This window comes from Cupressus sempervirens, chromosome 3, assembly GCF_028749045.1.
Source record: "Cupressus sempervirens isolate cs-2001-9-10 chromosome 3, ASM2874904v1, whole genome shotgun sequence".
In the NCBI taxonomy this organism is placed as follows: Eukaryota; Viridiplantae; Streptophyta; class Pinopsida; order Cupressales; family Cupressaceae; genus Cupressus; species Cupressus sempervirens.
The window spans coordinates 66,980,462-67,003,340 of NC_143120.1; the positions used below are offsets into that span (position 1 = coordinate 66,980,462).

Below are 22,879 nucleotides of genomic sequence, written 5' to 3' on the forward strand. Positions count from 1 at the left end.
ACCACCATATGAATATTTCTGTAACATCCCGATTTCCTGAGTCTAAATTAACATCTAATATACTAAAAGAATTCAGTTATTACTTCATTTCATAGGGAGACAATTATATCATTCAGGTTCATGTGAATAAGATTTACCGTTAAAATCAGTTATACAAAATTTCTTAACTAAAAACTTGAAATATCATCAATTGAAATCAGTACAGAAGTTGAAAACCACATACCTTGGAAAACTGAGACCAAAATCAAACTAGTGATGCTTCTGCAACCACCCGAGTTAGTCCACAAATACACTATAACAATTTCACATGATGACTAACATCTAAAAACCACTCTCAAAATCAAATGATAATTTCAACTAAATACCACTATACTTAAATTAGGGCATCCCTTACCACTGTATCAATGAGGGCATTATTTACCATCGGTTCATTTAGGGCTTCTGATACTGCTATATCACTTAGGGCTTCCGCTACCATGGATTCAATTTAGGGCTTCCGCAACCACGGATTCAATTAAGGGCTTCAGATTCCTTTCCTTCCAATTGCTTAAGTGACAGTAACTCAAGGTTAGAAATATACTTATATTTGATATGAAAAAAAATCCACGACTTTATAATGGTAACAATAAATTAACTCAATTTAATCTTACCTCCACATAACTATAAATGCTAATACTTTTTTTCGATAAACAATTGAATGCATAGCTTATATTTGTTTGACGCAAATCTGACATCTTGAGAGAGGTGAAACATTGTCAGGGACTTAACCACGCAACCTCGGACCACAACATATCCTCACACGATCTCTAACGAGAAAGGCCCTCCCTACTCAGAATAGGCAGGGGTCATCATGCCATCATCTGGGCTTCGTGACTCTGCCCTGTGACTATGTAGCTCGGTTATTGAGTGAGTTCTCCAACTCGCGGCAAGACACTCAGCCGTATGCACAGTATTCACTTGCTGTTGCCTCTACAAATTATTGTATGCTAGCTGAAAGGTTCGATTGTAAAAATGGCTTGAAAAGCCAAGAGCAAAGATGGACGCTCGAGCTAGGAAGGAATTCCAAGTTATGTTTGATGGTTTCATGTTAAAGATACGAGCCAGACCTTTCGGCTTCCATCAATTATAAGAAAACCATTCGAATTCCCAAGATGACCATTCGGATTCCAATTATTGAATCGACTACGAAGAAAGAAAAGAATAAAAGAAAAATAAGAAGTTGAAAAGTTTTAAGACTATTTGAATGCCAAATATTAAATCGATTAATTATGCTAAGTGCTATCATTTAAAAACAAAGAATATTAAATCGGAAAGAATATAATTGGAAAGTTATAATTCGAAAATTATAACAATTGAAATGTTATTATAATTCGAACATTATTAAAATCTTATATGAACGTTTATAAATATTCATTAAAATAATATGATGAAAGATATATTAAAATCCTTTGAGATAACTTTTTATTTCTAACTCAATTATTTTAGTTAAAATAATTAATTAAATAACTCATGCGGTTATTCAGACGTATCCTGTTCCAAGTTGCTAGGTCCTCTACCCTTCTGCCCAGTGAATGGTGATGCCCTGCGTAATTCATTTCTAACAATGCTTCCACCCCTTCGACATGCTCCTTGCAAGGAATTTCTCCATAATTAAATTATAAATTATATAATCATAAATAATCATAACAGTTAACCTTTCATCTTAGTTCCATGAATTCTCGATTAACGATCAACTAACATGTCATCTTCACTTGAAATTATAATGACCATCTTACCATTTCACCAGATTATATCAAATTAAACTGCCAACTGACTTCATGTGAACCTCAACGGCTATATTTCAAGCTAGGTCAAAAATTGGGATGTAACATACCATTCCCCTTGTGGTTCATCATCCTCGATGAACTTGAAATTGCAACGAACATTATAAATGAGTATTTTAAAATTTGAATGTAACTCTCTACTATGATTACCTATAGCTCCTTGAAGAAAATTTCATCAGGATCTTGCTCTTTCTCATTTATGATATTTCTAGTGTCTTCAATCATGGAGTCAACGCCATCATATACCTCACCCAAGCAAGGCCTATCCATGTCAGTGTATTGGATCATTGTTCAATATAGGCTCAGTGATCTTCAAAAGGTACTTAGCACGATCCCACCAAGATTCATCTAATATCAATCCCCTTATAGCAGTAGCCTTGACACTATTAGATGACCTCCATACGCTCCAATTAACACTGGTTACCATTCTAGTCAATGCGTCTTTAACCTTGATAAAGCACCTCAAAACAATAGTGTTGGAGGCAAAGCAAGTCTCAACAACCTATTTTAAAATCAAAACTATAATAAATTAAAAAATTTGAAAACATAGAAAGTTTACTAAAGTGGCTAGATTTCTAAAACATGTTTAAATTTTAAACAATTCAACTTACCTTTAAGAGCTCCAATTTCTAGATTTGTTTGAATATGGCTTGTGTCATATGGTGGTTCGTGACAAACACTTGGATCTCTTGTACCTCTTCATACATTTTTTTTTATCCATTCAAACTTAATGCCAATTTTTTGTAATATTGGGTTGAGTGAGTACACAACACAAGGTGTCCAAAAAATGTGGTCATACCACTCAACCAATAAGCTGGTAGCCATACACTAAGCCAAGTTAGTTGTAAAAGGATTTACATAGAAAAAAGGGCATTGATTTTGATGATATTTACTCCTATTATTAAAATGATTTCTTTTCGCACTGTTTTAAGTATTGTGGCTTCTGAAGATTTGCATTTGGAGTAGCTTGATGTTAAAACAACCTTTCTTCATGGTGATTTGCATGAAGAGATATAAATGGCTCAGCCACAGGGATTTGAGGTCAAAGGTGAGTGTCATTTGTAAATATTGAGTAGTCGACGGGTTGATGTTGTCGGTAATTGTTATATAGTCGACGGGCCCCTTTGGGAAGGTTCTCCATTGAGTAGCCGACGGGTTGATGTTGTTGGTAATTTTTATATAGCCGACGGGCCCCTTCGAGAAGGTTATGTATTGAGTAGCTGACTGGTTGATGTCGTCAGTAATTGTTATGTAGCCGACAGGCCCCTTCGGGAAGGTTCTTCAGGATGGTATATGTACAACTTTGGATCATGGTTGTAATCATCATTGGAAGCACTACGTAATCTCTTCGGCATATATGCAAATAATAAAAGGAGTATTGCTATGTACATGTTCTTGTCTATTGTTTGTATGCATTAAAGTAATGGTTGGACCAAAGGAAAAATTGCCAAAGTTTGATGGTGATGGAACAACCGATCCAATCAGACACTGTAAGACATGCGAAACAATTTGGACGGCGAATGGTGTAACCGATACAGATGAATGGGTCCGACAATTTCCAACAATCTTAAGGGGTGTAGCAGTTGATTGGTTTGCCGATACCAATCCCCAAAAATTAACTACCTGGGCGGAAGTTAAAAAGGAGTTTATCACCGAGTTTCAATTGCTACGAGACGACAATGAGATAGTAGAAGAAATCTATACCACAAAGTAGGGGAAAAATGAAACAGTCCGTGTATATGTTAGAAAACTAAAAGAATTAATAAATAAAATGGAAAGTAAGCCGACAGATGGGCTGAAAAAGAGATGGTTCATTGAAGGACTACGCTCGGAGTTAAGGAAGAAAATGAAGATTGTGCCGCCATCATCATACACCAAAGCATACAATCGGGCTATGGACTTAGAGAGCGAACAAAAAACGAAAAAGAAGAAGAAAAGTAGCTCATCTGACTCAGATGACGTGTCTTTGGAAGAAGATAGTAGTGGTGACAAAAAGGGTAGCAAGAAGGTCTGAGCTCTCTAGAAGGATATGATCAGAATGATGAAGGAATTTAAGAATATGCAAAAAGAGACAAAGGGAAATGAGCTATGGTGCACAGAATGCAAGACAAAAGGTCACACGAAGGGGTCCTGTCCGAAGAACCAGTTTTGTGAGATTTGCCAAATTATAGGACATTCCACAAAAGAATGTCTCTTCAATATGAAAACAAGAGGGCATCAACAAGTGCTCATGACACAGGAGGTGTCCGCGTCAGGAGGGAGCAGAAACACTGGCAATGATGGTGCCACTTCGGGTGGGTACAAAAATAATAGAAGAGGGCAAAACAACAATACAAACAAAAATACCAACAATAATAATGGGGGCCGCAGGCGAATTTAGTACAATGCGAACGGCCACCCAATGGTTCAATGCCAAGCATGCAATTTGTGGGGCCACTTTACATGAAATTGTACATCAGTGAATACACCAAAGTTGTTTTGCCGATGGTGCAGTCCTAGAGATCATGAAGATGCCAAGTGCCCGAAATCAGGAGTGAATTTGATCACCATTAGGATAGATGAAGAGGAGGTTTTGGCAATCACACGGAAACAAGCAAAACTGTACCTTGACCCGACGGAAGAAAAGAAGAGATTGGAAGAAGCGTGAGCAGAAATTGAAAAAGCAATGCAGGCGGAAAAATCACAATTGAAGGACACTACTGATACCTTAGCAAGGAACTGCGTGGAACAAAACATCATACGACAGATATTACAAATTGAAGTACCAATCAAAATAAATGATTTGCTCCTCACAATGCATCAACTTTGATCGACACTTACAAATGTTGCTCCAGCTGCTAAATTACTAGGAGAACATGGAAGGGAAAGATCAATGGAGCAAGCCTTTCGAGAGGGGTAATATGGTTTGAGGCACTTGGAGTAGGTGTTGGATGTGAAGTTGTCTTGGTGGATGCATAGAGAGCTCGGGAGGAGCTGATCATCCAGTTGAAGGCAGTACAATGACACTTGGCTTAGGGTACCCAAGAGTTGGAAGCAGAGAAAGCAGCACGGGTGACTATCAAGGTCAACTTGATTAAGGAGACATTATTGTGTTAGCAGAGGCTACAGATGCAATGTGGTTTGGAGACCAGTTTGGTGTAGGCATAGGACGAATGTGAAAGTGGTGTGATAGAAACAGATCTATCTTGTTGTAGTTAGTCAGTTAATGTATTCCGTTTTGTTAATCTGTCTCGAATAGTTTGTAATTGTCATCCAGAGATGACTTTTTCTTTTGGGGGGGATGATGTCGTCTGTAAATATTGAGTAGTTGACAGGTTGATGTCGTCAGTAATTGTAATGTAGGCAATGGGTCCCTTCGGGAAGGTTCGCTATGGAGTAGCTAATGGGTTGATGTCGTCGGTAATTGCTATGTAGCCAACGGGCCCCTTCGGGAAGGTATATGTACAACTTTGGATCATGGTTGTAATCATCATTGAAGCACTATGTAATGTCTTCGTCATATATGCGAATAATAAAAGGAGTACTGCTATGTACATGTTCTTGTCTATTGTCTGTATGCATTAAACCATTTACCCCGTACGGTAAACAGTGAGGAGAATTTAGTGTGCTGATTGAAGGAAAGTTCATATGGCTTGAAGCAAGCACCTTAGTAATGGTATTTGAAATTTGACAATTTTATTCATGAGCATGGTTACACTCGGTGTCATTCACACCATTGTGTTTATTTGAAGAGGTCGGATGATTTTAGCTACATAATTTTATGTTTATATGTTGATGAGCTTGTAGTTTGATCTAACATGGATCACATTAAGGGGCTCAAATGACAGTTAACACATTCATTTTCTATGAAGAATTTGGGGGCAGCAAAAATAAATCCTTGGTATGAAGATTTATAGAGATAGGGAAAACAAAAAATTGATTTTATCTCAAGCTGATTATATTGAGATGTTGCAACATTTCTCTACGGAGAATGCTAAAATTGTTAGCACACCTTTACCTAGTCATTTAAAATTGATTAAGGAGATGTGTCGCAAGACACAAGAAGAGGAGGACAAAATGTCTAAGGTACGCTTGCTTCAATTGTAGGAAGTTTGATGTATGCCATGGTATGTACTCGGCCAGATATTGCACATGTAGTGGTAGTTGTTAGCAGGTATATGAGTCATCCTAGAATTGATCATTGGAATGTAGTCAAATGGATTCTCAGATATTTGAGAGGAACATCTAGGAAATGTTTATATTTTGGGGGCTCTACTATTGATTTACAAGGCTATGTTGACTCAGATTTGGCAGAGGATCTTGATTCCAGGCAGAGTACTATAGGTTATGTATTTATTGTTGGTGGGGCAACAGTGAGATGGGTTTCTCAGTGACAAAATGTGAATGCTTTATCCATTACAGAGGTAGAGTATATTGCTTCTACAAAGCCAACTAAGGAGATGATATGGCTTAAATGAACTTCTTGGAAGAATTAGTGAACCCACCGAGGGATAATTATTTGTTTATTGATAGTCAAAGTGCCATTCATCTTGCCAAGAATTCTACTCTTCATTTGAAGACAAAACACATTCACTTGCGATACCATTTCATTTGGTCAGTTTTGGATGATGGATAGTTAAAGTTGGACAAGATACATACATATGATAATCCAACAAATATCTTTACAAAGGTCGTGACAAGGGAGAAGGTAAAATCCTCTTCAGCTTCGGTTGGTCTTCTCGAGTGAACAAAATAAAGGTATAGCTGAGGCCAGGGTGGTTTGATCCAATAGGATCCTCATGGAGTAGTGACATTGCTACAAGATCAGTCTCGAAGTGGGAGATTGTTATCTAGTGTCGAGCTTGATCAGTCCCCAAGTGGGAGATTGTTAGTTTGTGGTGATTGATTGAGGAAGTACTCAATATACTCCATAATTCCTAGGCGGGGTTCGGGTTGGGTCGAGCCTTGAGTAGGGGTTTGAGGGCATAGCCCCCAAGATTTTTTTTGGGGGCTATTTTATCGGCATTTTTGGGCCGACATGTTGTAACTAATTTTAACCCTATTGTGGCAAAAATACTAGTATAAAATGGCTTAGGGTTAGGGGTTTTTTGATAATGTGTGATGCGATAACATCTTGTGGCGGTATTGAGTTGTAAATGATTACTGATTGTAATCAAGTTGTAATCACTAGATAATAAAATATTGGACTTGCTGTTGGTGGACGTAGCCCATGGATTGGATGAACTACGTTAAATTTTTGTGGCTTCTGTCCTCTTTTGTGCGATTTATTATCTTTTGTTATTGGTTATATTTGCATGTAATTGTTATTTTTGTCCTTTAAATCCTAACAACAACGACAATGATCAAAGCAATATTTATTTGATATGGTTGCATCAATCTAATTAAAAATATACATGAAATCCTAACATATATACATTGATTGTGCCAATTTCACATTGATAACGTGCAAGACCAGGGTGAATTATAAGGCATTACATGCTCATGGTTATGAATTTTGAGACAAGCATTTGGATTATATCCATCATTCCTCCCCTTGTAACAAGTGGGTCCAACGCCTTCACTAAGCATTACACACATTGATTAAATATTGGTCTTTGATATGTTGAACTCTTGTTTTAATGTTTAATGGCAATCAAATTTAATGTAGCCAATCATACAATGGAGATTTTCTAGGTAAGGAAAATAATTTAGTTGCCTTGTTACTTATGTTGAAAAAATAATCAAACTACTCTCCACTTGAAGGTTTTCTTGACTTACTGTTTTAAAGACTGAGGTAGTTTATGAAATTGTGTGATTGTTCTATAGGAAATTGTGAATCTAGAAAAGAAAACTATGATCTTGTACAAAGGCATCCTTATAAATTTATTCAAATAGAAGAAGCTTTTTTGATCCACGGGATATACATTTTTTATCATAAATATTTCTTAAACTTGGCAATTGTTCATGCCATGAATTCACTGAAATTGTTTGCAGATACAAGTAAAGTAGCTGAAGGGACAGATTATGGTTCACAGATTGATGAAATAAATGCATACACATTCTCTTATCCTTTGAGATTACCCAAGCGACAATACACATTGAAGTGGTATGATTATTGCTGTTTGATTTTCATTTGTAAGGTATCTGATCATATTGTTATGCCCGACAAATATTGATGCTAATTTGTTACTCTCGTACATTTATCTCTAGAAACTATACTTTTCTTTTCTGCAGATTCTGCTGTACTGGGTTGCAATTCTGCTTAATGTAATAGACCAATAATATACATTTTGAAGGCATCAGTATTATATAGGACATGAACAAAAGCAGAAGATATGACTAATAGTAATCGTGTATGCAAAAACAAATAACAAGTATTTTTGTAGAGTTGGTCAGCTTTATGTTTTCTTCTGAGCTTTTGAGGTTCTTTAATCCTCATACCTTCCACAAAATCTACAGCACCTTCACAAAGGGATACAATCCTAATGTCAAAGTCATTATCAAGGTCATTGTAATGATCCTGCTCAAATCTGATTGAAGGCTCAAGAAATCTTGTCAAACACTTTGCATACAAGGGTCATAGGACTGATATAACTTTTCAGTTTGCTAAAATGACTCTTTTCTTCAATTTGCATCAATAAGAATGCTTGCAAGAAGACTCCTGATTGTCTAAACAATGACTTAATATGAATGTGCAACTAATTTTGGCAATATTCAATGCATATATATGATCTAAGCATGAGAAATGAACTCCTACAGCCGACTGACATTTTTACAAACAGTTGGTATGCAAACTAACTAGCTGAAAATAAATGATATTGAATTGCGTAAATGACACCAGCAACTTTTATCTCCTTAATTGCAATGAAATTTCTAATACAATGCTCATGAAATATGGCCAAGACTTTTGGCATTTACATGGATTACAAAATATGATAATGTTGGTATAATGCACACCTACAGCTGAAATTTATAACACCTAAAATGCAATGCTAACATGAATGGTAAACAAAGGAACCTGGAGAAATGATGATGCCTTAGAAAAGAGCTGATGAAAGAATCAAGTTTCAAGCAAAATGAATTTCTCTTAGGCCCAATTGATGCTTTCACCCAACCGCCCTTGTTCTTGCCCGACAATACTGTAGAAAAATAAATGCAGCCTCTAAGTTCCTCGAATTTGTCCTTGAAATGATTGTCTCGACGATAGCAATTGAATGCAACAATACCGAGAACCATTGGATACCTCTAAGTGAAGATATGAACAAAAATATGTTTCCAATGATGCCCCAGCAGCAGTATATCAGACTTCTAAATAAATTGTAGATGCTGCAAATCACCTCCTCAATGCAAATTTGTTGAAGACTATGAACTCCAAAAAGTCTCCAAAGCAAACACCAATCAAACACCAATTAATATCATACAAAACTTGGCCAAAGGCCCCAAAGTTTTAACCAATGAAGTACAAATGAAAGTCTAAAGTAACTTTCTTCCCAGCTGCAATAATTCAAGCGATATTTCACACCCTCAAAATTGCCTACCAATTGAGAGTTTTGGTTCTCAATGGTCAATTGTGACTACTGTAGAAACCCTAGGCTCCACAACCATCAAACATCAACATCAATAACAACAAATCTGCCTGTTGAGAATGAAGCCCAGGATGCCTATTTATTCTTTTTTCTACACTTTCTCCATAAACTTCTAGAACATTATTTTATTTTATTTATCAAGTGACTTTATAAAATATTTTATATTTCAAGTCACTTTATTAAATTAATTAAATATAAAGTTACCTTTTAATATTTATTTATTTGATAACTTTATAAATAATTAACTTAATACCACTTATTTATTTAATTAAAGTAATTAATTAGTCATCCTCATAAAATATTCATTATTTTGGACAACTTAATTAATTAAATCAAATTACCTCCAAAACGGGGACATTACAGTCCGCACCTTCTGAAATTGCTTGTCCTCAAGCAATTCACCACTTGGATCCCACAAGAACTGCATAATGTCCCTGTCATCACCAAACAACTCCTGCAACATTTGCTCAAACCATCTGTCGTTTTGTCGTACCAACTCAATACCATCACCAAGTGCCACAGAAGTATAGGCCTCAAGTGGAAGCAAGCCAAGAGATTGATCATCCTTGCCTCCAAACTTCACGCAAGATAAACTATCATCCCAACTATTTGGCACATGCGCTTTTGAATTGTGCATCATGAATAGGTCATGTACATGAGAATAAAAAATGAAGTTGTAAGCATTCCTCACCATGTACACCTCAGAAATCTCCTCTGTGAGCCCCATTTGCAATCTTGACGCACTAGTAGGATCACAAATACTATCAACAATGCTCATCTCAAGATTGGAATCAAGAGAGCTATCATCATTCAAGCCGTAGAGTGGATTTTCATATGACCAATCGGCTTCCACTTCGAACAGTGGATTGAGAATTGTCTCCTGTTTCTCCTGAATCACCTTTTTCTTTCTCTTACTGTCTAGCCCTCTAATAGAATGCAAGCCTCCATCCATAATACACCTCAATACATGCCTCCTACCATCAACCTCAAAAGACATTTCCATCTTAGGTACATTGAGGGTAAATACTCCCAACTCTTGGAGCCACTTCATTCCCAAAACTATGTCCATCTCTCCCATGTTGACTACATAAAAATCTGAATGTAACTCATAGTTGTTCAATCTCAGGGTTAGATTAGCAACCTTTCTGGTGCAAGTGAGAGTATATCCATCTGCTATTCAAACTCTGAATCCATCAAAATCCTCAACCTAAAGTCTGCACCGAGCTACAAAGTCTCTATTAATAAAGTTATGTGTCACACCAGTATCGAGCATAGCGGTGCAATGCTGTCCATTAATTGTCCCCCTAAACCTAAATGTAGTCTCATCCTGAACATTGGCAATATATGCCGTGGGAGTAGAAGTCTCCTCACCCTGATTAAGTTCTAAAGCAACCCGTTGATCAACTTCATTAGAATCGGAGTCCTCAAAATATGCCCACATGAAACGGTTAGCCTTGCCCTTAGGCCACAAAGGGCAATAATGATCCTTGTTGTAAGGCTCCTTGCACTACTAGCATAATTTCTTCTTCCTCAACTCTTCTCGTGTCTCATCATCCATCATAGGTGCTGATTTCTTTTTCTTGTCTGATTGTTGGGGAGTTTCATTGCTTGTTGAAGGGATTTCCTTATGCAAGCTCTTGCTCTTTAGTGCTGCAAACTCCATGCTCCTAGCCTGCTTCATCACCTCCTGAAGAGTAGGGGGGTCAAAGGCTTTTATCCATCCTCTCATAGGCTCCAATAAACCCTCCATGAATAACACCACTAGTCGTCTCTCTCAGATATTGAGAACCATTACTGACAATCTCTGAAAGTCCCCAATGTAGTTCTCGAAACTCCCAACTTGCTTGAGTTGAGCCAAATCTCTAAAGTATGATTCTGGGTCTTTCTTGTCAAAGTGTTCCACCAATCTATCCAAAAACTCCTGATAAGATGTAATCTGATTATGCTGCAATGTAACCAATCCATGTTACCACCATTCGTGTGCTGCTCCTTCCAGGTGCAAAGTGGCAAACTTGATGGCTTCTTCTTCTGTCATGGGTTGAAGAGCCAAGAAAGTATCCAACTTATGAATCCATGACTGTGCAGTAGATTTTCCACTTCCATCAAACATAGGTGCAAAGTGGCAAACTTGATGGCTTCTTCTTTTGTCATGGGTTGAAGAGCCAAGAAAGTATCCAACTTATGAATCCATGACTGTGCAGTAGATTTTCCACTTCCATCAAACATAGGTAATGTAAGCTTATTAGTAGCCTGCTTGTTCATCCTCGTTTGTACAAAATGATCAAAAAGCATGAGCTGTTGAGCTCCTGGTGTCGATCGTTGGCATTCATCATGGGCAGCCATATATACATCAGCAAAGGTAGGCTTCTCAACGTCTTTATCATTCTCTTCTACTGCACGTTCTTCTCTCAAGAAGGTGGGCCGTGTAGGTCTATCTATTGTTCTGGAAAGAGTTCTATGAACTCTAGATGATCCCACTGCACTCTTGTTATCCCATTGCTCTTGATTTCGTCTATCCTGTGTGTTTATGCGCTCAACCACGGTAGTAAGTACCTGCAAAGCCTCAGCCATCCGCTCTTGTCCTTAACCATTGCTCTGAAAAATTCTCGTGTTTCCTGATCCTCATTCCTATTGTCTCTTGGTGGGTTACGCTCTTGCCTATCACCCATGGCGTCTGACTGCTTGTGAGTGTAGAATCTATGTGGCTGCATGTGATTGCTAAACCCTCAAGATGGTAGGAATTTAGCTCTGATACCATTGTAATGACCCTGCTCAAATCTAATTGAAAACTTTTGATTGAAGGCTCAAGAAATGTTGTCAAACACTTTGCATACAAGGGTCATATGACTGATATAACTTTTCAGTTTGCTAAAATTACTCTTTTCTTCAATTTGCATCAATAAGAATGCTTGCAAGAAGACTCCAGATTGTGTAAACAATGACCTAACATGAATGTGCAACTAATTTTGGCAATATTCAATGCATATATATGATCTAAGCATGAGAAATGAACATCTACAGCCAATTGACATTTTTACAAACAGTTGGTATGCAAACTAACTAGCTAATAATAAATGATATTGAATTGCTCAAATGACACCAGCAACTATTATCTCCTTAATTGCAATGAAATTTCTATTGCAATGCTCATGAAATATGGCCAAGACTCTTGGCATTTACATGGATTACAAAATATGATAATGTTGGTATAATGCACACCTACAACTGAAACTTATAACACCTAAAATGCAATGCTAACATGAATGATAAACAAAGGAACTTGGAGAAATGATGATGCTTTAGAAAAGAGCTGATCAAAGAATCAAGTTTCAATCGATGCTTTCACCCAGCCGCCCCTGTTCTTGCCTGACAATACTTTAGAAAAATAAATGCAGCCTCTAAGCTCCTCGAATTTGTCCTTGAAATGATTGTCTCGACGATAGCAATATAATGCAATAATACCCAGAACCATCGGATACCTCTAAGTGAAGATATGAACAAAAATATGTTTCCAATGATGCCCCAGCAGCAGTATATCAGACTTCTAAATAAATTGTAGATGCTGCAAATCACCTCCTCAATGCAAATTTGTTGAAGACTATGAACTCCAAAAAGTCTCCAAAGCAAACACCAATCAAACACCAATCAATATCATACAAAACTTGGCCAAAGGCCCCAAAGTTTTAACCAATGAAGCACAAATGAAAGTTTGAAGTAACTTTCTCCCCAGGTGCAATAATTGAAGTGATATTTCACAACCTCAAAATTGTCTACCAATTGAGAGTTTTCGTTCTCAATGGCCAATTGTGACTACTGCAGAAACCCTAGGCTCCGCAACCATCAAACATCAACATCAATAACAACAAATCTGCCTATTGAGAATGAAGCCTAGGATGCCTATTTATTCTTTTTTCTCCACTTTCTCCAGAAACTTCTAGAACATTTTTATTTTTATTTTTATTAAGTGACTTTATAAAATATTTTATAATTCAAGTCACTTTATTAAATTAATTAAATATAAAGTTACCTTTTAATATTTATTTATTTGATAACTTTATAAATAATTAACTTAATACCACTTATTTATTTAATTAAAGTAATTAATTAGTCATCCTCATAAAATATTCATTATTTTGGACAACTTAATTAATTAATTTAATTAAATCAAATTACCTCCAAAACGGGGACATTACAGTCATCCATACCAACAAGACAACAATCAACTTCAACTCTTACCTATAGAAGGTTTCCATCGATCGGTTGTCATCACAAGGTTTGTTGCAGTCATCGTTGGTAGGTTGGTAAATTTTTTCAGGACATTGTTCTTTTCCACCAAAAGCTTTTACCTGTTTGGAAGTTGTCAACACTAAATTTAGAGCCCCACCGTTCAAATTACCAAGGCATATTGCAGCAGGCATAAGAAGAAGATCTCAGTGACGACATACAACTTTTTTTTGTCTTACAGAAGATTGCAAGTTGTTTTCAGGTTTTGAAGGCTCTATTCTTGTTTGCTCTTAACATTCACCAATTGTTACAGATTAGAGGATGGTACTTCAAATTCAAAAGTGGGCACTCCAACATTTAGTGACACCCCAGGAAACAGATTGCCAAAAAAATTAAAAAATAAAGTTTCAGGAAAATGTCTGAATTAATGTCCAGTCTGCACTTCGATTGGGGTTTTTGCAGTTTGAAATTGTAAAAGGAAAAGCCAAAATTATTCGTAATATATACCACTAGAAGAAATGGGTAAGTTTTGAAAACACAAAAAGTGCCATCCTCAGCTGAAGCATACAACAATGAACTGCTGGACTAAAAAGTGAAAAAGCATAACAAAACCATAGCCAAAATGATCTGAAAGCATGCCATAAGGCAAAATGGATAAAAGGTTAAAATATGAAAGAGGAACGAAAGACTTATGGCACACGTCCATGACTGTTTTAGGCAGACTCAAAAGCATAAAAAATGTGGCAGCAGTTTTAAGGAACTGTAGTCTAAATTTTTTGTAAGTCACTAAGATTACAACTTACAAAATTATGACTTTAGGCAACGTACAATGAGATAAATCTCTCCTCTCAGCAATAGGCGAGGCTTCCTTCTTATCATAGGTGGCTTCAACAAAAACTTAACTGAAATCACAAAAGGATGGCACTCTTAACCAATTCCTCTTTATCAGGAATGATTTTCAAACAACTACAACCTTCAAACTTAACAAAAATACTGGTGGATAAGTAGTTGACTTAAGAACAATTCCTAAGACAACAATCTATGACTATATATGGTAGATCAAGAACAAGAACCCAAAGTCTCTTGCGATTGACCTGATTCAAGAAAGGTTCAGGATAACTAGTAATGCTCAAAATCTCTTATTAATTATTCTGAAATATAACAAAACACTAAAAGTGAAGCTCAAAGTCTTCCACTTTAAGAAATTATATCCACTACTTATTTATAACAATTTATTTTCTTAAAACACTTAGTCTTTAAGAAAGGTGAACTGAATTCTTAACGGAGTCACACAAGCTAAGTTAAAATGAATTCAAGAATGGTTAATCAATGCAACATAAGAAAACATTAACCAATCCCAAGACTTGCAATTTGGAAACTCTTGCTTCTTTTATTCAATTTTGAAAATTTGCACTATGAAACACAAAGTTTTCACTTTACAAGATATCCAAGCATATCCTTCTTTCTCAAAACCAAAGATGAAAATGTAAAACAAGCTCTCTCCTTCATAAAGAAAAAGAAGAGAGAGAAAAGTGGAGAGAAAATGGGAAACTGTCAACTACTTTGACTTACTCAACAATTAACTATGACTGATTTCAATGTTGTAATGCCTAATGCACTTGCAACCTAATTGCATGAAGTGACTATACAGGTAGATGTTTTCCTATATTTACTAAGTATTTTGCTTCTATATGCAATCTGCCATAAATTCTACACCTATTTCTAGAAAGCATAGAAAAAAAGTGTCTGGGACACTGAAAAGATGTCTTCACAGAGTATCAATGAATTTCCCGAACTTTTGCAAATACTTGTACAATTGCAACATCTGGTTCATCGATATGTTGTGTAATCTTGGTTACTTTTTGAAGTGTGATTGCACCTTTTGAAACAATGCTGTTACATTCTGTCTGCTAAATTTGCAAAGCACTCAATGAAGACTTTCAACTTGCTAGTGTATCTATCATGTCAAAATTGAAGTTATCTACCTAAAGCTATCGATGGTAGCTTTTGTGAACTATGTAAGAATGTCTTCGTCATTAACCAACACCATTTTCAACAGAATTTTGCATGACACATCTTGAAAACATTTGTTGACCATAATCTCTTGGTTATTGCCTTGTTTCATTGCGACCTTGATCTCAACCACAAGTCCTTGCATGACTTGCTCCTTGTTAGTCATCAGATGTCAATAAAAAATTACATCTTTATAGAAGAGATGACTTCATATTCCCACAAGACATCGAGGATGACCTTTGTCATACTTCTCCAGACTTTGAGATCTTCGTCCGACATACTGAGTTGATGACTGAATGACAAAAGAATCTCATTCAATGCATTTTTTGTCTTTCTTTCGTGCTTCAGTGTTTGATACGCATCTCAAATCACTTGTACACCTTGTGATTTTATGCGGTTGCTCCATTCATCTAGACTCTTTGCTTTATTTTCCACCCATACAACATGCTTAGAAGAAACACGATCAACTGACAAAGAAGAGTTCATTTTTTCGATGGTATCTAGGAGTTGTGCATTCTCTTCCTCCAACTTGTTTTTCTTTTCCCACAACTTATCATTCTTTTGTGTGAGCATGCTGAGCGCATCCTATGCATCTTGTTGACAACTCAGGCGTGCTTATTTTCCAAGCTCAATTTTGGCGAATTTGTAATCTGTAGATTGCATCTCCTGTGTAGGTTTGTAATATCCTCATCATAAAATAGAAATAAGATATTAAATTTTGTGTGGGATTGATCGATCTAGTATATCTTCGGGCCCATTTTTTACTTTTTCTATAGGTATTTGCCGTGTCACGTGTTGTCACGTTGTTTTCCCCCTCGTGAGTTTTCCTCTTGTTGATGTTTGGTAGCTGTAGCCGGATAAACCTATGAGATTAAACTATTGACGAGAAATTAATATAATAATGATTCATGAAATATATATATATATATAAAATTAAGATTGCCATTATATTAATTATGTAATAATGAATTCTCCATGCCTCATCCACAATATATATAAGAGAAAGAGTGATTCCTTTGTTAAATACATACTGTACAAATAGTGCCAATACATTTGCAGCGATCCTCATAAATCAATATGGTATCAGAGCCAAGTTCAAATCATCGGGATCTAATATTTGGTTTTGTTTTTCTTTCAGAGCTTTGGATAAATAGAGTTTGGCATTACCATTTGACATGTTTATTACTGCAAATTGAAAATTTGAGCCAAACCCGACCAAGCCTTCATTTCTGGAAAATGTCAAATTGCAGATGACAGGTGCACAAATATAGATCACATAGGAGCTAGGTTGAGCACAACAAGTTTACAAAGGAAATCTTAGAGATTATATTGGGTCTCCCCTGCATGATCCCATATGACCTAGCACAATCTAGCCTCTGGATTGCCTCAGTTGTTAGTGACACATCCCACGCAACAAGACATTCAACCTAATCGGATCTATTAAGCGAGTTGATCCACGTGTAGTCTGAGCATTTGATAAATGCTGTATTGATCCACTACAAGGTTGATCCCACTTTCACAGAGTCATTTCAAGCATTGGATCAAATTGACATCTACGTTAGCATATAAGTATCCACACAATACCGATTGCACTCTCATTGGCACATTGAGCATGCGGATCAGAGTGCTCGTTGGACAATGGATTTGAAGCTCATTGAGCCCTCTTAAACTCTACATTGAGGCCTCTTAGACACTACACTTGATAATCTACCATCGGCCAAGTGTTCATAAAATACACAAGCTCTACTTCTTCGACCAGATCTGCGCACTTGATTTAACATCAAAGTTTGAGACATCATCCCGTACAAAATGGGGAGGTAAAAAGAATCCAGTCCATAAGAAAGGGAAACAAATAAAAATGGAAGTGTCTACATCATCCAGAAAAGACATGGGCCCTCCTTTATAAGGTGATCAAGTAAGTCTACTTTACAAGAGGACAACATCAACATGTGATGATATGCATGAAAGTCAGGGGTCAAACTCATTGCCTGACATAAGAATATATTCTATGTCATAGCTCTAGTGAATGATATACAATGATAGCAAAAGAAAGGTAACCTATGATGCAATAATGGGAACTCCTATTAAGTGGTAGACTTGTAACGATAAGATGTCCCGAGTCTTCGTGAAGGATAAGTAAATGGAACATAATGTAAATCACTTTCGTGCCATAGTTTTCATAAGTGAGTAGTTATATTTATAAAATGTTTAGTAGTGCATGCTTATATTAAATAAGACAAGGCCCTTTTTTTAAGGTATTACAAGAGGGAATTAAAGGTAGATTAGATGAGTATAATCTATAGGAAATTATAATGGAATCAAAGATAACTTAAAGTGGTTACAAGTTAAAGATATAAAAATATGTGTGAATCAAAAGGAGGTAAGAAAATGAGAACGTGTGGGTGGAAGATAACATAATATAAAAGTATGTGAAGTAGAGTTTTGATGAGGAGGAACTCTCTTACACTAAAATTAGTCTCAAATCCTAAGGTGATTCATCATTCTTTGGTTACATGAGATAAGTATTCTCTTTTGAGTACAATTATAAGTATCATATTTTTAATAAAGTAAATATATATGTACTATAAGAGCTATTTGCCTTGATCTTTTTCGAGCATGTTCTTGCAAAAAAGGAAGGATTGATATTATATTAAGAGGGAGTCTAACACTTAATCAGAAGCATCGTTGGATGAGGAGCTCATAAGATCGATATTCAGAGGGCATCTGAAGTTCCATGTGTGTGATTATATGATTTTGATAGGCCTACCCCCTGTGTATATCATGAGGAAGTGATGACTTCCAGATGATTATCATTTGTATTTGTAGAAGTTATTGAAAGGTGACGATCTTACAATAACTTAAACTTCTATAATGATGGATACCTTATGATGTCTATGCAGATCATGATAGATTATATCTTGCATGGTGGAATAAGTTCCTTAAATAGACCATGAATGTTCCTATGGTAAGTATCATTGAGGATACATGTGCACATACCTTACGAACATTTTTGAGTACTTGGTGAATGTTATGCAACTTGATGTTTAGGAGGCTATGACTTAGAGTACTTGGTGAATATCATGTGACTTGATGTTCAGGAGGCCATTACTCATAGTGCTTGGTGAATATCTTGCAACTCGACATTCAAGAGACCATTACTCAATACTTAGAGGGCTTGGTGAATGTCACATGGCATAACATTGAGGAGGCCATTACTCTTGATATCAGGAGATGATATCTAAAAGGGTGGATATCTTTTGATCAAAGATATCCTTAAAACTTGCCATTCCTGATTTTTACATTGAGGTAAGCTTGTGTTTGTCCTCCCTAGCTAAGAGGGAGTATTGATGTTTGATAGCTTCAATCGTATAAACCTACGAGACTAAACTATTGAAGAGAAATTAATATAATAATGATTCATGAAAATTATACATACATACATACACACACAGATATATATATATATATATATATATATATATATATATATATATAATGAAGATTGGCATTATATTAATTATGTAATAATGAATAGACATGTCCAATGAAAGGACATGTCTCTTTGTGTCTCATTCACAACATATATAAGAGAAAGAATGCTGCAAAAGGTATAGGTAGTGTTATTAGAGTTGCAATGGTCCTCATAAAACAACACCTTCGACAACGTATATATGTCCATTGGGTTGGTTGTTGTAGGTATGCAAGTTTTTTTGTTTGGTATTTGCGAATTTTGTGATATTTCGCTATTATTCACCATTTCGGAAGTGAAAGACCTTTATTTGGCTTGTGCATTTCGGTGGGTTTTGGTCCTACCCTATTATGGTTGTTGTAATACTTTTCTTGGATCTGAAAAATTAGAGGACCATGTAAAGTGCCTTGACAATTTTTGAAGTTTTATTCCTGTTTTTCTGCCTTAGGAATTTTGTCAAACACTTCCCTTGCAGCCTCAGTTTGCTGATGTTTGTTGTTTTGCTATGATTTTTGAATGCCAATGATATTGATGAATACAAATGATTGCAAAATAACTAATTGGAAATCAAAGTGATATGCAACTTCTTTTTATTATTTTCCAAATGCAAGTATATGAAATTTTGATGTAAAATGCACACTTACAGAGTTATTTTCACAAACACTTGGCATGCATCCTATGAATGACTATGCAATGAGATGTTTTTACAAACATTTGGCATACAAACTGAACAATTGAATTAAGTTGATTTCCCTTCAATACTTCAATGTTTACAATGACTGAATACTTTGGTAGCAAAAAAACATATATTACTTGTCAAATGTATCCATCTACAATTGCCAAATGTAAATACCAAAAGAACCTAGAATAAGTAGCTGAGATGACATGCTTTTTGGCTTTGCTTTTTTCGAATTTGCTTTTTCGGACTACTTTTTCGGATCTGCTTTTTCGGATTGTTTTTTCAGCTCTACTTTTTCACTTTGCTTTTTCGGATTGCTTTTTCGGCTCTGCTTTTTCGCTTTGCTTTTTTGGACTGCTTTTTCGGCTTTGCTTTTTCGCTTTTCTTTTTTGGATCCGCTGCGAAAACTGAAACCTTTCTCCTTGCCAACTGATGTCAAAAATTAGATGCACGAGCTGAACAAAAATCACTGAATATTATCTCCCAATTAATCACAAATGAATTGGCTGAATACCAATTCCTCCACTCCCAACTAGGGTTGATATCTCACAACCGAAATTGGCACCTTAGAGTCTTCAAACCCTCAGGCAAGTATGCAAGCACTAAGGCTCTCAGCACAATAGATGAATATGCAACTCAAGATGTGTAAAATGACCCCTCAAAGGCTCCTTATAAAGATTTCACAAGCAACTCCAAGAAGCTTCTAGAGGAATCCAACACTTTATTCTTTTAAGTGACTTTTTGATATTTTATTATGTTAGTCACTTTAATATTAAATCTAAATATAAAGTTCCTTTTTAATATTTCATTGTTTAGTAACCTTATAAGTAATTAATTTAATATATATCTTTTCCCCCTTATTTCTTCCTTTTTAGCCTCCGGGGAAAATAAAGGCTAAAATAAAATAAGTAGTTGGTGCCTGTCAAAAATGGGACATTACAGACCATCATTGTTTGCAACTATAATTTCTATTTCTAAGATGAGTTAGCTCGTTCTTGTGCATTAGCGAATATTTTGTGCATCTTTGGCAATTTTCATATACGTTTGGTATTATTCAAAATTTCATTTGATCTCACATCCTTGGAATCCCATTGCTGTCATTTTTGTATAATCTCCTCTCCCTCACCCTCTACACATTCCTTACGGTACTAACTGTGTGCCATAGTCTCACACCACCATATGACAGTCTTTCCTCAGCCTCCGTATGCACGCTCACCCTTCCACTGCACCGCATAGTGCCCCTACAACAATCGAATCCCTATGCCTAACCCTATCCATTAGACATCCTCCAACCTCTTGCAAAACTCCATCGTACGAAGTGGCCTCCACTTGCCACCGTACAAACAGACAATGACAACCGTATGGACATTCGTTCGGCTACCATGTCGCTTCTATTGCCTCGGCACGATCCCGTAATTGCTACCATACGATCCAAATCTGATCACCATATGCATGTGGGATTTCCAACAGATTGTATGTCGTAATCTAACTGAACATTGAGGGAGTATTTTTGTATGCAACTAATTTGGAACATTATAGTGGTACTAGAGTTGGTGACCCTGCCAACCTGTGGAAAGTAAATGCAACTTTATACCAGAAATAGAAGGCAACATCACTCGATAGAATGGGGGATCCCGAGATCCCATTGCCAAAGTCATGTCTTTGCTAAGAGATCTTACTTGAAATCAAGCCTAGATCAATGATACTCAATGTCTCATGGAGGAAAAATTACGAAAATTGGCCAAATGCCAAATATCTAGAGAATACAATGGGCATAGCGATGATTCTATTATAGGAAGGGAAAACCCTAATCCCTCATGCGTTTGCCCCTCGATGCCAACGTTCCCACAAGGATTGAGGAACTGCACAGAGGATGGGAACCAACATTCGAAGAAATGCAAGAGCAGTTATAGGAAGACTGGAGGAATGCAAATATGGAGGGGGATATATCTTATAAAGATTATGCTGAGTTAAGAATGTGGTACTTTAGTGGCGGCTACTGTGATCACTTTAATGATGATCTCGGAAGGAAGTTAAGAAAGGTAAATCTGTCTCTATTTGATGCACTTGGATCAATCTCTTCTTAGGCATAAGTGATGAAGGCTGACACATACTTCTAGCTCAATACGGTGGTTGAAGAAGCGATTAAATTCGTCACCCTCCACCCAGAAGGAGTGGTGCATGAATGGTGGCACCATGGTATGGTTACCCATGGCCATGACCAAGTAAATACTTATGTCGAGCTTACATAAATACTTATAAGACCATTTTGATGGTAGAGATCCCAAACTCAATTGTAAAGAATTGGCACAACTGAGGCAAATCAGATTGGTTGACAGCTACATTATTGAGTTCTAGAGACTATTTGTATTGGTTATAGATATTTCGGAGAAACGATGGACCATGCTATTCATAGATGGACTGATAGAACCATTGAATGGATGGGTAAAGGGGTTAAACCCCAATAGCTTCTTTGAGGCAATAAAGAAAGCTTGAAGCATTGTGACATCATTGACTTCATCATTTTGGAGTTATTCACATTCCAAACCACCACTAGCCCCAAAAGAAAAAGACAATTGAAGGTTGAGTTATCCTTGGAAAGAGCCATTTATTAATTAGTTAAACCAAGGCAAGTGAAAAAATCTAATGGAAGCTTCTAATTAATGTTGTGTGGTGAAGCTTCTTGAGTGAAGTTACATTTTGGCAACAAAAGGGCATATGGAGGTTATAAATATAAGCCCATTTGTTGAGAAAAACATGCTTGGATAATTTATATACCTTTGTTGCCTTTGTGGCTTTTCTGAATTCTGATTTTGTATGCTCTTGCTGAAGTATGAGGGTTATTCTGATAATTATTTTTGAGTATTTTTGCAAATTGCTGCTGTTGTATAGCAATGGATGAACTTCTCCTACTGTCTAATCTGTGTCTAAGGAGATTTATGTGAAGGAAGAATTGTATGAATTTTGAAGAGAGATAGGTGGGGTAAATCTGCAATAAGTTGTTGTGGCATTGAAGGGGATCGATTTTGTGAAATTGAGGACTGCCATTTGGTATCTGGAAGCAGCGTTTTGTTTTGGTGAATGCTGAGCCACTACCATTTCCCTT

General features: G+C 36.4%; 1 protein-coding gene across 7 annotated transcripts in view; it reads left to right on the forward strand.

Annotated features, from left to right (window-relative positions):
• PPD5 (PsbP domain protein (Mog1/PsbP/DUF1795-like photosystem II reaction center PsbP family protein)) overlaps positions 1-22,879 on the forward strand; it is a 199,858-nt gene that overhangs the window by 44,142 nt on the left and 132,837 nt on the right. For all 7 annotated transcript variants that reach the window (XR_016361943.1, XR_016361942.1, XR_016361945.1 and 4 more), the window contains one exon: positions 7,797-7,908. Coding sequence is in view for 1 of the 7 variants with exons in the window: in XM_089818395.1 (XP_089674521.1) it covers positions 7,797-7,908 (112 nt within the window). In the remaining 6 variants the exon portion in view is untranslated. The remainder of the gene's footprint in view (positions 1-7,796; positions 7,909-22,879) is intronic.